At 39.1% G+C, this 15,848-nt stretch overlaps 1 protein-coding gene across 4 annotated transcripts in view; it reads left to right on the forward strand.

Annotated features, from left to right (window-relative positions):
* The first annotated feature begins 53 nt into the window (after positions 1–53).
* SASS6 (SAS-6 centriolar assembly protein) overlaps positions 54–15,848 on the forward strand; it is a 53,983-nt gene continuing 38,188 nt past the window's right edge. For 2 of the 4 annotated variants that reach the window (XM_003260110.4, XM_030824990.1), the window contains exons 1-7: positions 54–230; positions 7,348–7,408; positions 9,987–10,066; positions 10,764–10,868; positions 11,697–11,868; positions 12,471–12,536; positions 13,785–13,904. In XM_003260110.4, coding sequence (XP_003260158.1) covers positions 166–230; positions 7,348–7,408; positions 9,987–10,066; positions 10,764–10,868; positions 11,697–11,868; positions 12,471–12,536; positions 13,785–13,904 — 669 coding nt within the window. In that variant the 5' untranslated portion in view covers positions 54–165. The remainder of the gene's footprint in view (positions 231–7,347; positions 7,409–9,986; positions 10,067–10,763; positions 10,869–11,696; positions 11,869–12,470; positions 12,537–13,784; positions 13,905–15,848) is intronic. The other 2 variants (XM_003260111.4, XM_030824989.1) reach the window with 2 other exon arrangements.

Consider the following 15,848-nt stretch of genomic DNA (forward strand, 5'->3'; position numbering starts at 1 on the left):
AGGGCCAAGTCTCTTACGTCTTCCCCTCATTTTTCTCTCCCCGCCTCCTCCGCAGAAGCCGAGCGCCAAACTCAAACTCTATCAGGACCCGGACGTCTCTCAGGCTAGTTCCGAGGGCCGGGCTTGTTGGGCTTTTCCGCACACCAGCCGGGGCAGCGAGCCAACATGAGCCAAGTTCTGTTCCACCAACTAGTCCCGTTGCAGGTGAAATGCAAAGACTGCGAGGAGAGGTAAGGTCCGCGTCATCCAGTGCCCGCGGGTGGCGGTTGGGGTCTGGCCAATGGGGAAAGATGGCGGTTCTGGCCAGTGGGATCCGCCTTGCACCCAGGTGTCGAGTCGGCCCCTCTAGGAAGCGGATAGGGAACCCAGAGGGCCCGGTGGTTACCTCTCTCACCAAGTCGGCCGTTGCAGAGGGGACTGGGAGAAGGGTGTGAGGAATTAGGAAGCCGGCTCACATCAAGTTAATGTCAAAAACCCTACCTATGAACGGAATCGTGAAGATTATAGCCCTACTGTTTCCTTTTGACAGATAAAAACTCTGGCCCAGAGAAGTTAAAAAAATGTACGTGGAGGCTCACAGCCAGTTCATGGCAGGGTCAGCACTAGACCTCAGGCCTTGGCTCCGAGCCTTTCGCCCCGTTCTCTTTTGAAGTATGTTGGCAGTAAAGTTCAACTTTTAAAAACCTACCAATTTGGTGGCGTACTTTGGCTCTTCACATCAGTCGCTTTAAAAAAGTAAATTACATTTACCCGACTAAAAATGAGAAAATCAGAACCGTCATTAATTCATTCAGTAAATATTGCGTCCTTGTAAAACACCTTACTGGGCACTGGGAATACAGTGGTTAGGAAAAACAGTCCTTTTCTCCATGGAGTTTACAATCACTGGAGAAAATAAAGACCAGTCGCACAGAGAAGTGCAACTTTGATTAAGGAGGTGGTATCATTGGGGCGTAAATAGATTTGACCAGAGGTCAGGGGACTTAAATTTTTTTCTCAGTTCTAACACTCAATGGTTGTCTCTTTTTTCTCTGAACGTTCTTTCCTCATTTGTAAAATTGTTACAACATGCGTATTCACGTGTTTCTAATGAGGATCAGGTGTGAAATCGTATGCGTATTCACGTGTTTCTAATGAGGATCAGGTGTGAAATCGTATGTGAAAACTAAGTAGTGTACAAATGTAACATAAAAAATGAAGACATTGCCTTATTGAGTGGCCAGTAATGTCAAACTGTAGTATATATAATTCGGAATTCAGTCAAAAATCAATGGCAAGCCGGTCAAGGAGATGGTACCAAAACCAGCAGCTGCATATGGAGAGCTGTAGGTTTAGTTGATCATTCTTTTAATGCTGTCCAGTATGGTAGCCACTAGCCACATGTGGTTATTAGACATTTGAAATGGGGCTTATCTGAATTGTGCTTTACATATGAAAATGCACGTTGGATTTTTAAGACGTACTATGAAAAAAGAATGTAAAATATCTCAATTTTTATATTATGTGTTAAATGGCAATATTTTGGGGTATATTGGGTTAAATACAATGTATTATTAAAATTAATTTCACCTGCTTTTAAAATTTTTTTTTAAATGTGACTTCTAGAAAATTTAAAAGTAGGCTAGGTGTGGTGGCTCACACCTGTAGTCCCAGCACTTTAGGAGGCCAAGACGGGAGGACTGCTTGAGCCTAAGCTTGAGGTTACAGTGAGCCATGATTGTGCCACTGTACTCCAGCCTGGGTGGCAGAGCGAGATCCTGTCTCTGGAAAGAAAAAAAGAAAAAGAAAAAAATTAAAATTACATACCTGGCTCGCATTTGTGGCTTACATTGTATCTCCATTGGACAACACTGTTCTAGAATGATTATAGAAAGATAAAGGAGGTCATGACTTTGGTTTCAATATGGAAACTCCTAGATGGTCTCTTTCTGGTTACATTGCCATCACAGTTAATCTTAAAACTCAATTTCTCTGCTTAGAAACCTTTAATATATTCCTATTATCTGTATAATAGGGGTCAGCAAACTGGAGCACATGGGCCAGATGGCTCACTGTTTTCGTAAATAAACTTTTCTTGGAACACAACCATGCTCATTTGTTTACATATTGTAGCTGCTTTTGCACAGGAAGGGCAGAGATGAGTAACTGTGACAGAGACCTTATGGCCTGCAAAGCCTAAAATATTTGCTATCTGGCCCTTTACAGAATAATTTGGTGATCCTTGACCTATAGGAAGAACAACCCAGACTCTCTCTCTTCCTCTCTCTCTCTTTTTTTTTTTTTTCCCCCTCTGGACAGAGTCTCGCTCTGTTGCCCAGACTGGAGTATAGTAGCACGATTACAGCTCACTGCAGCCTTGACCTCCTGGGCCCAAGGGTTCCTGCCACCTTAGCCTCCTGAGTAGCTGCAGTTACAGGCGCATACCACCATGCCTGGCTTTTTTTTTGTTTTTAATTTAATTTAATAGAGACGGGGTCTCCCTGTATTGCCCAGGCTGGTCTTGAACGCCTGGGCTCAAGTGATCCTCTCACCCTAGCCTCCCAAAATGCGGGGATTATAGGCGTGAGCCACCACGCCCAGCCCAGACGCCTTGGTTGAGTATTTGAGGCCAGTTCCGCTCAACAAATATTGGCAAATGTCTGCTGTGTCTCAGGAACTGTCCTAAGTGTGGAGGATGTAAATACGCACCCCCCTCCCTGTCCCCAACAACAACAAAAGCCAACAAAAACCTGTTTTCATTCTGTCCCTCAAGGAACTCACATTTTAATAGGGGAAATAAAAAGATTTTCCTTGGACAGGCACCATAGCACAGATTAGGAGTTCAGGCTCTGGAGCCAGATTGCCTGGGTTTAAGTCCCAGTTCTGCCACTTATTGACGGATCTTGTACAATTTCCGTCTCTGTGGCTCATCTTTAAGTTGATGGTAATAACAGTACCTACTTCATGGTATTATGAGAATGGAATGAATTATTACATATGAACTGCTTACAACAGTGACTACAGCATAATAAATATTCACTAAATTTTAGGCATTAATGTGTGACAAATGCGTAAAGTAATATAAGTACACTAAAGTCAGAGAAGAAGGAAATTCAGTTGAGGACAGTGGTAATGATCAGGGAACTTCATCTGGTGGAAAATTATGCAAAATTTTGGAGCCCATGATTTGACACTAATCTGCCTTTTCAGTTTTGTTTCCTAAGCTTATCTCTCCAATATAAAAGTCATACAAGCATTCTTGTTACCTTGTGAATGTACCTGATACTCATTCTATACTATTACCCCTGCTGTCCTTGTGCCTCAAATGCTTTTTTCTTTCATAACTTTCAGGTGTGTCTTAAATCCTTTCACTATGAGGACCCTCCAAAGTTGCCTAAGTTGAAATGAATTGCCATTATTCAGTTACTAGATAGTGTGGTGTAGGTGAAAGATCTGAGTTTTCATTTGGGCTCTGTAATGTGACCTTAAACCATTATTTGGGCCTTAAGTTCTTCTTTTGTAAAATAGATAATATTTACTTATCAAGATTATTGTTAAATAAGATGATATATGTAGAATACCTGGCAGGTACTCAGTAGCATTGGTAACCCTTCCCTCCCCTCTCATGGAGCCCTAAAATGCAATCAGAAGCAAATCTAGCAAAAAGTCATTAATCTCATCTCAATTTGAGGACAGAGACCATGGTTTTTTTTGTTTTGTTTCTGTCATCCTATGTCCAAAAATTATTTTTCCTTTTTTTTTTTTTTAGACAGAGGCTGTCACTCTGTTGCCTAGGCTAGAGTGTTGTGGCATAATCATGGCTAATTGTAATCTCAAACTCTTGGGCTTAAGCTCTCCTCCTGCTTCAGCCTCCAGAGTAGCTGAAACTATAGGCATGCACTACCATGCCTGGCTCATTTTATAAATTTCTTGTAGAGAGAGGACTTTGCTATGTTGCCCATGCTGGTCTTGAACTCCTGGCCTCAGGTGGTCCTCCCACCTCAGCTTCCCAAAGTGCTGGGATTACGGATGTGAGCCACTGTGCCAGGCGCCTGGACCATGTTTATTTCTGTTTGTATCCCTAGCACCTGGCACAATACCTGGCTTAAAGTACCTTTTATTTGTTCGATTGATAGTTTAAGGGCACAGCTACTGGGTGTCAGAGATGGCCTAGAATCCAGTTGTGCTAAAGCAAGCCTGATGTTTAGCATACTTTTTGTTTAAAAGAACTCATAGCTAAATCTAATGTCATTAGTATTAGACATCTATTGAGTATGACATCTATTGAGATGAGAAATAACATTTTATTGAGTTTTTATTGTTTTATATTGCTCTTATGACATTAACCATTATAAGGGAAAAAATAAGGTTTGTGATTTTGGTTAGCATATTCTCTGAAAGCTTGTATTTTTCTACAACATATTTCTAGGGATGTTTTTTAACTAAGCATGGGGAATTCGTTTAATTTATAGGCCTTCCATTTTTTCTTTCAACATCTAATGTATATAGGCATTTGGAATATATGCAACAATATCATTAATATGATTGGTAAATTGTCATAGTAATATAACTCTTCCAGGATTATGTACAGAACACTTTGATAAGTGGATTCTTGTACTTTTTGCGAATGTGTGAAGTATGACAGGACTTTTAAAACTGTAAAGCACCGTCTAGGTGCAGTGGCCCACGCCTGTACTGCCATCAGTTTGGGAGGCTGAGGTGGGCAGATCACATGAGGTCAGGAGTTTGAGACCAGCCTGGCCAACATGGCGAAACCCCATCTCTACTAAAAAATACGAAAATTAGCCAGGTGTGGTGTTGTGCCCCTGTAAACCCAGCTACTCAGGAGGCTGAGGCAGGAGAACCGTTCGAATCTGGGAGGCGGAGGTTGCAGTGAGCCGAGATCACACCATTGCACTCCAGCCTGGGTGACAGAGCTAGACTCTGTCTCAAAAAACTAAATAATTAAAATAAAAATAAATAAAACTGTAAAGCACCATAAAAAGTTAAATACCAACTGCAGTATCATACCACTATGGCATTTATACTAGAGAAAACTTCAGAAGATGAAAACCAAACATAATGATGTAGAGCTAAAAAGGTTTTCACAAACCTTCTAGTTGAATCCACTTATCTTACAAGTTAGGAAACTGAGTCCCCCCCCCCGCCCCACCGCCACCCACCACCAAGAAAGCTTCATCTTGCTGTGTTGCCCAGACTGGACTTGAACCCCTGGGCTCAAGCTATCCTCCTGCCTCTCAGCCTCTGAAGTAGCCAGCACTACAGGTGGGAGGCACTGTGCCCAGCTCAGGAAAGCTTAAATGGAATTGGAGTAACACTCTAATCTGTTTCACATGTGTTGCTTTAGATACTAGAAAAATAGGAACAGTGTATTCTCTTGTTTTGAAAATAATTCTTCCTTTCTCCTGTAAACCAGTGCTTCTTGTTCCTTTTCAGAAAACAGATACAAGTTATGAGGTAACATTTAACTTTATTGTACAAATGGAGATTTAGCATCCAGTCATATGTTCAACAAGAAACTTAACTAAAATGACACATTTTAAACCCATATAAAATTACAAGTCAGCATTAAAAAATCTAAACAGTTGAATCTAGCCTTGATCAACTGTTTCCAAGTTTTTCTATCAATACTCAATTGCTGTTTATACTTTTTACTTGTGTAGTAGATAAGCAATAGTGTGGAAAAGGTTTAAAAGAAGTCCTTAGAAGAAAAACTTAAAATTGAACAAATTCTATTTGTTAGTTTACTTTTTTCTACCTGCACATCAAAGAAAGGCCATTGTTATTTAATTCTGGCAGAATAGTTTGAGAAGTACTTGTGCATAGGTATTTTTTACTAATTTCTCCCTTTATTTTCTGAATTATATAAGCATTTGTGCTCTATTTGATTAATGTTTATGAGCACTTTCACTTATATACCTCTGTCCAATTCCGGATTCTGTAAGATACAGCATAGGATGTGGAACACTGTGGTCTCTCCCTCTCAGGGCTTAAAGTTACTTTACTCAAGGATAAGATAGGTGTAATAAACTTGTTGATAGTACTTCTGTGGTTTTATTACATAAAGAATATATTAAGCAGATTTAATTTGTGGCTGTGAAAATACGTTTTTGTATGAATAAATGTAGGGAATATGTTATTTCCTTGATTTTAAGCATTCAAAGCATTCTAATATTACTTCACATATTAAGTTTTTATTTTAATTTTTTTTTTTTTTGAGACAGGGTCTCACTCTGTTGCCCAGGCTGGTGTGCAGTGGTGCAGTATTGGCTCACTGCAGCCTCTGCCTACCAGGTTCCAGCATTTCTCCCACCTCAGCCTCCCAAATAGCTGGGACTACAGGTGGGTGCCACCACGCCTGGCTAGTTTTTGTATTTTTTGTAGAGATGAGGTTTTGCTGTGTTAACAGGCTGGTCTCCAACCCTTGACCTCAAGTGATCTGCCTGCTTCAGCCACCCAAAGTGCCAGGATTACAGGTGTGAGCCACTGCGATGGGCCACATACTAAGTTTTTAAAATGGAATCAGTCTCTCATAAATCAGTTTGATTACATGACATGGTAATTTTTTAATGTGAAAAGTTGTTACTAAATTGGTGGTTTTTCTAGATGTTATTTTAGAATCAGGGCAGTAAGGATATGCGAGGTTGTTACCTCATTTAATCCTCAAAACATCCCCATTTTACAGTTGAAAAGTTACTAAATTGATGGTTTGTCTTTTTTTTTTTTTTGAGACGGAGTCTCGCTCTGTCGCCCAGGCTGGAGTTCAGTGGCGCAATCTCGGCTCACTGCAAGCTCCGCCTCCCGGGTTCACGCCATTCTCCTGCCTCAGCCTCTCCGAGTAGCTGGGACTACAAGGCGCCCGCCACCACGCCCGGCTAATTTTTTATATTTTTAGTAGAGACGGGGTTTCACCGTGGCCTCGATCTCCTGACCTCGTGATTCGCCCACCTCGGCCTCCCAAAGTGCTGGGATTACAAGCGTGAGCCACTGTGCCCGGCCCGATGGTTTGTCTTTCAATAGATGTTATTTTACAATCAGGGCAGCAAAGTCGTATCAGACTAGTGCTAGGCACTCCACAGTGTTTATTTCATTTAATCCTCACGATATCCCCATTTTACAGGTGAGAAAAATTTAGTTTTAGGTTAAACACGGCTAGATTACTCACTAGTGGAACAAGAAGAAATTAAGCTTCAAATCCAGTGTGCTTTTCAAACTTCTGTTCATACGTTAGAGAACATCTGTGGAAAGTCTTGTCGCTTAAGACTGAAAACTTTAGTTGATACAAATGATAGTGATAACTCATTTCGTGTGAATGTTTCTGATGGTTGGGTATGTCTTTTCATACAGGAGAGTAAGTATAAGAATGAGCATTGAACTACAATCAGTTTCTAATCCAGTTCACAGAAAGGTTGGTATTTAGTTCTTTTTTGAAATATCATTTCAGTACGTTGTAGATAATTAGTTTCGTTCTTTAAGAATGTGACATCTTTTATTGCATTTATTTTGCTTTTAAATTTTGGGCTATTTTGTAACTGTTGGAAATCAAGGGTGGTGGAATCTACTGAGACAACAACTGAAGGATAATTATACTATATACTTCCTTTTTTTTTTTTTTGAGATGGAGTCTTGCTCTGTCGCCAGGCTGGAGTGCAGTGGCACAATCTCGGCTCACTTGCCTTCTGGGTTCAAACAATTCTCCTGCCTCAGCCTCCCAAGTAGCTGGGGCTACAGGCGTGTACCACCACGCCCAGCTAATTTTTGTATTTTTAGTAGAGATGGGGTTTCACCATGTTGGCCAGGATGGTCTCTATCTCTTGACCTCGTGATCCGCCCACCTCGGCCTCCCAAAGTGCTGAGATTACAGGTTTGAACCACTGTGCCCGGCCTATACCATGTATTTCTAAAACATACGTGAAAAATTGGGGATTGGGGTGACAGTCTCCTTAGATTTGCCCAGTGCACTTAGAAGTTGCATATTATATATATATATTTACGTATATATAAAAATATCTTTTATTGCTGTTGGTCATACACACACACACGCACACACACACTGCTGCCTTATAGAATTGGCATTTCACGGTGTAAATGTAAAAACAATAAACCGAAGTACTGCAGGGAGATATTTGTGAATCTTTTACTTTATGTTTTGAAGAGAGGCATTTAGAGGATCAGTCTCATATGACCTTCAAAAGTGTGAGTCATTAACAGAACTAAGGATATAGAATAGAGCAGGGGTCCCCAACCCCCTGGCCACTTACTGGTACGGTCTGTGGCCTGTTAGGAGCCAGGCTGCACAGCAGGAGGTGAGTGGCAGGCAGGCAAGCGAGTGTTACCTCCTACGATCCGCCTCCTGTCAGATCAGTGGTGGCATTCCAGTCTCATAGGAGTGCAAACCCTATTGTGAACTGTACATGCAAGGGATCTCAGCTGTATGCTCCTTATAAGAATCTAATGCCTGATCTGAGGTGGAAGTTTCATCCAGAAACCATCGTTCACTCCCCAATTCTTGGAAAAATTGTCTTCTACAAAGCTGGTTTCTAGTGCCAAAAAGGTTGGGGGCCACTGGAACAGAGGACTGCGAAATACAGCATCTGTGCCAAGGGCAGTGCCTCACACCTGTAATTTCAGCGCTTTGGGAGGCTGAAGTAGGCAGATTGCTTGAGCCAGGAGTTTGAAACCAATGTAGGCAACATGGTGAAATCCCATCTCTACAAAAAAATACACAAATTAGCTGAATGTGGTGGCACACTCCTGTAGTTCAAGCTACTTGAGAGGCTGAGGTGGAAGGATCACTCGAGCCTGGGAGATGGAGGCTGCAGTGAGCTGCGAGGGTGCCACTGCAACCCAGACTGGGCGACAGAGCAAGACCCCATGTCAAAAAACACTGAAATATAGCATCTGTTTTCTGTGTGCCATAGCTTTCCCTGAACACATTCAAGGACCTAGTAGTATTAGTAGTACCTTTGGTTTTTTAAGTAGCATCCTGGGTGAATTTCAGGAAGTACTTAAATAGAAGCTGCTTAAGAACAAGGCATTCTGAGGCAGAGCAGGTGCCTAAATTACTAATTTTCCAGGGTAGAGATGATATATTATACTTCTTACATGTTTTTCCTTATGCCTGCTATACCTCTTCATTTTCTAGCTTTGTGCATAAGTGGTATAGATTTTTCTAGGATCTTAGCATTTCCCCAGTAGCCATGAGTAGAGATTTTATTTCAAATGTATTCTTAACCTTAATGCCCAGTTCTTTATTAGTTTTACATCATCTTGTAACTAATGCTGTTTTTCTTTCACCAGTGTTCTCTGGTACATAATTTTGGTGTACTTTTTGTGAGCTCTAGCTGTTATGATGATCTCCCACACTGTGTACACTTAGCTACCTGGAAAGTGGTCTTTATGAAAGGTACTTACTTCATTTGAGACTGAAAACAGTTGGGGTTCCATATCAGTGGCCACCTGGCCTAGGAGAGAATAGGCTCTTTGGAAGAAGCCTGGCAACGTGTTACCTGATACCCCGGTCTTCTGAGAGACAGAAGCTTTCTTTTTTCTAGTGTGGATTATTGTCAGTTCTGCTGATATATTTGCCACTTTTGAAATGCCATATCAGTTAACTTTAAGGAAACTAAAAATAAAATTGAATGCGGTATGTTCAGTGGTAAAGAAAATTTTCATCATGTTATGGTGTAGCAAGGACTGGGTCTAAATTTCCCCAAGCCTCTGATAGGATATTCTTAAACTTTCAACTCCTAACACTTACTTAACTTTTACAGACCTCCATGTGGCTCTCAGAGAGCGGAATGTCTACCCCTATTTAAGATTCCAGCTCTCTAAAGACTAATAAAAAACCAGCAGCACTAGAAAACAAAGCTGTCTGCAATATAACTATGATACACTGATGTTGTTGGATTTCTTCTGAGAAGGAAGAAATTACTCAAAAAGCCAGATCTAGTAAAAACATTTAAAAACAACAAACTTTCTTTTAGGACTTAGTTATTCGTCTGACTGATGACACGGATCCATTTTTTTTATATAACCTTGTTATATCTGAGGAAGATTTTCAAAGGTAACTAAATTTTTTTCTGATCTTATATTTAATGAAAGAATAAGTTTCTAAGTTTTATTGGTACTGTTCTCTTTCAAACACATACCTACATATTAGATTTAGTTACTTTGGGAATATTGGGCTATTTGTACTATCTTTACTTAGGGTGTTTTGGAAAATAAATATTTCGTAGGTTATTATAATTCTGCTTAAAACACTGTGAAGTTTGAAGCTTTGCTGAATTTACTGATTTTTTTTCCCATTGAATAAGTTCTATAAAAATCAGAGTTCTTTAGCTTAGTTCTTGATTATAACAAGTGTTAGTAAATTTAAAAAAATAATGCTTCAGGATGCTAATTATAATTAAAGATAGTAATTGGCCAGGCGCGGTGGCTCATGCCTGTAATCCCAGCACTTTGGGCGGCCAAAGAGGGCGGATCATGAGGTCAGGAGTTCGAGACTAGTCTGACCAACATGGTGAAACCCTGTCTTAACTAAAAATACAAAAATTAGCCGGTGTGATGGCATGCGCCTGTAATCCCAGCTACTCGGGAGGCTGAGGAAGGAGAATCTCTTGAACCTGGGAGGCAGACGTTGCAGTGAGCCAAGATTGCACCACTGCACTCCAGCCTGGGTGACCGAGCAAGACTGTCTCAAAAAAAAAAAACCAAAGTTAATTAAATTTTTTTAAAAATTTCTTTTCCTTTCTTCTGTATAGTTTAAAATTCCAGCAAGGTCTTCTGGTAGACTTCTTAGCTTTCCCACAAAAATTTATAGATCTCCTTCAGCAATGTACTCAAGAACATGCCAAAGAAATTCCAAGGTAAGTTGCATGAGAACGCTACATTATTAAATTTAATTCAAGACAGACTTCTTTGAAACACAAGTTGATGGCAAAATCTTTTCCATTTATTATGAATATTCCTGTTTATTTTTAGAACTGGGGTTAGGCCTGTATTAAATCTCAGATTTTAAGGCATCTTGATTAAAATCAGAAATATTTCTTAATTTTCATGTCTTGACAGAGGCACTAAAGTTATCCGAAATATTTAGCAGCATCAAATACTTGGTTTTATAATGATCTTGGAAAAAGGAAAGACTAAGATTGTATGTGTGTGTGGTGCTAACGCCTGATTCTTTTATTGTAAAGTTCACCATCAACCTTCTATTTATTGGTTTTATCAGTTGACGATTGTTGTTGAATCAGTTATTTCATTAGGAAGAACAAAATGATGCTTCTCTATCATTTTTTCTATATTAAGTATAATTCTTCTATAAAGAAGAACTTTTCCTCAGCAATTAGGGCTATTTGATTGCTCAGAAAATTCATAAAGGATAAATGCTTAATTCTTGCATTTAAACTGTCAATTTTTAGAGTAAAGAGCTGGTGGTCTACTTTTGTGGCACTCAGCCACTTTTTGTTTCTAGTTTTTGCTTTTTCTCTCATTTGTTTCTCATGAACTCATGGACTTTTATGTAGTCACTGTATTTTAGTCAATCTTTTCTTTTTTTTTGCCCAATTTATCTTTTACCATTGGGAGTCCTCAATGTGCTCCCTTTCCTGAGCTTTCTAAGTAGAGAAGCTTCTGATTCAGTGAGAGATTTTCACTATCTCATAAGTGTGTTATAATATAACATTTTCTTTTCAAAGGTTTTTGCTGCAGTTAGTTTCTCCAGCAGCTATTTTGGATAACTCACCTGCATTTTTAAATGTGGTAGAGACAAATCCTTTTAAGCATCTTACACACCTCTCACTAAAACTGTTACCTGGAAATGATGTGGAGATAAAGAAATTTCTCGCAGGCTGTTTGAAATGTAGCAAGGTAAGATTTAAATTTTAAGTTATTCTTTTAACAAAGTAAGTATCAATGGTCTTTGATAAATTATTGAAGAGATACATTGCCATAAGTTTTTGCTTTCTAAAGTTTTATGAAATATAACGAATTTATTTTATTGTTTTTTATTTAGTCAAGGTATAGTGGGGATGGATCTGGACCAGGAATTGAGAAGCTTAGGTCTCAGGGTTTTTACCAATCATGTGTGACTTTGGACAGGCCACTTAAACTCTTCTGTCATGGTTTCATCAACTGGTAGACATGTATGGAAATAGCTACCCTATCTAGCCCATCTTAAATGAGATAAGATATATGGAAATGTCTTGAAAATTACAAAGTGCTATATGGCACAAGGAAACAACATAGGGATGCTGCTTGAGTTTTTAGAGTCTTTCTAGTCAAATGCTATAGATCAGTGCATCTCAAACTTTAAATTATCTGGGGATCTTGTTAAAATGATTTAGGTCTGAGATGGAGCCTAAGAATCTGCATTTCTAACAGGCTTCCAGGATGATGCTGATGCCATACTTTGAGTATCATGGCTATAGATGATTACATTGTAAACTGTGTAATTTTATTTTTATGAATAGGAAGAAAAATTATCATTGATGCAATCACTAGATGATGTTACTAGGCAACTGGACTTTACACAAAAGGTAATTCAAATTTCATTTTGTCTTTATAAGTCATCCAGACATTGGTGCTGAATTGCTTCCTTGACTCAGTTCCAAGATTTTATGTATTTTCTTTCAAAGCATGCTTCCGTTGAATTTCCTTTCCTCTTTGCCACCCTTCAACTACCACTAAATTATCTTAATCTGATACTTTCTCTTGTACATACTTGATTTTACACAAACATTTCTGTATCCCCAATATATAACATGTTCCCTCGAGTCTTCATTAAATAAGATATGTATATTTCTGTCATATATTAGTTCTCCACTCCCCACTTGTTCGCCTCATTCCTCTGGCCTAAATGGCTTTTCAGTTCCTGTGCTCTAAACCTTTCTCTTTCTTTGCTATGTTTTGAATTAATTCCTCTGATAGGCTTAGCATCATTTCAGTCATAGCTACAACATTTCTGCCCTAGTCCATGAAATTGAAGGCCAGAGTATCTGTTTTAGCTTGTTCTTGTTTTGCTTTAAAGATCTGAAGCTGGGTAATTTATAAAGAAAAGAGATTTAATTGGTTCATTGTTCTGTAGGCTGTACAAGCATGGCACCAACATCTGCTTGGCTTCTAGTGGGGACCTGAGGAAGTTTACAATCATGGCTGAAGGCAAAGGGGAGCAGGGGTGTCACATGATGAAGGTGGGAGGAAGGAGGTACCACATGCTTTTAAACATCCAGATCTCATATGAACTGAGTGAGAACTCACTTAACACCAAGGGAATGGCACTAAACCATTCTGATGATCCAATCACCTACCACAGGCCCTGCCTTTACTGTTGGGGATTACATTTGAACATGAGACTTGGAGGGGACAGACATCCTAACCATATCGGTATCTGATAATCTGCATGGCCTCATGCAGAAAATACCCCTGCACAATGTGGCCCACAGGGCCATGTTACTGAGTTTTATATGTAAGTGAACTATTCCTGATAATCGACTTGCTTCCCCGTACCCCTCTTTATTGGGTGGTAAAGAGCCAGATTTAATTAAAAGCTTTAATTAAAAGATAGTTAATCTTGACCTGTGGGCCGTTTTGGGTCTAAAATTGTTCTTAGTCTAATGTTGATGTCCTAAAATTAAAAAATTTTGTGCAGGAAAAGGCTTTGAACATATCCTGAAAAGCTATAATTTTGTTTTCTTTAATATCCTTGTAAATATTGCTATATTTTAATCAGAAGTATTACATATTAAGGAGCCTATCTTAATATTTTGTGTTAAACTCTAATGTAGACATTAGCAGAAAAAAAACAAGAATTAGATAAGTTACGGAATGAATGGGCATCACATACAGCAGCCTTAACAAACAAGCATTCTCAGGAACTGACAAATGAAAAGGAAAAAGCCTTGCAGGTAAGAACATTAAAGGAAACCGAAAAAATATTTTTTATTGCTGTTGGTCATTTTGTTAATTTTAAAAGTAATATATGCTTGCTTTAAATTTTCCAAACATCACGGAAGTATATAAAATAAAAATAAAAATCCTCTCTTTCAAAGTCTTACTACCCAGAGATAATCTATAAACATTCTGATGTATTTTTTTCAGACTTTTCTCTATGTATATGTAAATAATATGCAATTTATAAATATTTGTTTATAAACTTATAACTCTGTTAATTATGTAGTTTATATATGTACCCATATAATGGGTTTTTGGTTTTGTTCTATACTAATGGGGTCTTATTGGATATATTGATTGTAACTTTTTCTTCGCTTAATGTGATACCATTCTATATCAGTTAAGATATTCCTTTTTAGTGACTGCAGAGTATTCATTTTTTGGGTTTAACTTAAATTATTTAACTACTTGCCTAAATGGTGGTCATTTAAATGCTTTAAAATTTTGGTTATTTTAAGCAATACTGCAACAAGCACTCTTAGTTTCTAGAAGTGAAACTGCAACATATCTATATAAAATTTTGATGGATACTGCAAATTTGCCACCCAAAAAGATTAAACCAAATGGAATCCCAAAGATAAGGTAGTGTATAAGGATACTTATTTCCCCATATTCTTGATGTTGTTTTTAACCTCTTAATTCTTTTTTTTTTTTTTTTTTGAGACAGAGTTTTGCCTTTGTTGCCCAGGCTGGAGTGCGGTGGCACAATCTCGGCTCACTGCAACCTCTGCCTCCCGGGTTCAAGCGATTCTCCTGCCTCAGCCCCGCAAGTAGCTGGGATTACAGGCGTGTGCCACCATGCACACCTAATTTTGTATTTTTAGTAGAGATAGGGTTTCTCCATGTTGGTCAGGCTGGTCTTGAACTCCCAACCTTAAGTGATCTGCCCGCCTTGGCCTCCCAAAGTGCTGGGATTACAGGCATGAGCCACTGTGCCCTGCCACCTTCTTAATTCTTAATATATGCCACCTGATCTTAAGGTAGTACTAGTTTTAGTTTATATTTCTTGTGTTTTTTGTGAAGATAAGCATCTTTTAATATAACTTTTTATCATTTTTCTTCTATGGATTATTTTTTATTGTCTTTTCATCCCTTTTTCTGTGTGGTTGTTTTTTTTTTTTCCACTGTGCCCTGCCACCTTCTTAATTCTTAATATTTGCCACCTGATCTTAAGGTAGTACTAGTTTTAGTTTATATTTCTTATATTTTTTGTGAACATAAGCATCTTTTACTGTAACTTTTTATCATTTTATTTCTTCTATGGATTATTTTTTATTGTCTTTTCATCCCTTTTTCTGTGTGGTTTTTTTTTTTTATTTTTTATTTTTAGATGGAGTCTCGCTCTGTCGCTCGGACTGGAGTACAGCGGCACTATCTCGGCTCACTGCAACCTCTGTCCCCCAGGTTCAAGCAATTCTCCTGCCTCAGCCTCCTGAGTAATTGGGATTGCAGGCGCATGCCACCACCATGCCTGGCTAATTTTTGTATTTTTAGTAGAGATGAGTTTCACTCTGTTGGTCAGGCTGGTTTTGAACTCCTGACCTCGTGGTCCACCCACCTCGGCCTCCCAAAGTGCTGGGATTACAGGCATGAGCCACCACACCCAGCTGTGGTTGTTATTTTCTACTGCTTTGTAGTATGAATTCCTTTTTTACCTTTCGTACTATAGCTTCCTTTTTTTTTTTTTGAGACAGAATTTCGCTCCTGTTGCCCAGGCTGGAGTGCAATGGCACGATTCGGCTCATTGCAACCTTTGCCTCCCAGGTTCAAGCGATTCTCCTACCTCAGCCTCCCAAGTAGCTGGGATTACACATGTGCCACAATGCCCGGCTAATTTTTGTATTTTTAGTAAAGACGGGGTTTCACCATGTTGGCCAGGCTGGTCTCGAACTCCTGAC

The sequence above is a fragment of the Nomascus leucogenys genome, chromosome 12 (genome assembly GCF_006542625.1).
Source record: "Nomascus leucogenys isolate Asia chromosome 12, Asia_NLE_v1, whole genome shotgun sequence".
Classification (NCBI taxonomy): domain Eukaryota; kingdom Metazoa; phylum Chordata; class Mammalia; order Primates; family Hylobatidae; genus Nomascus; species Nomascus leucogenys.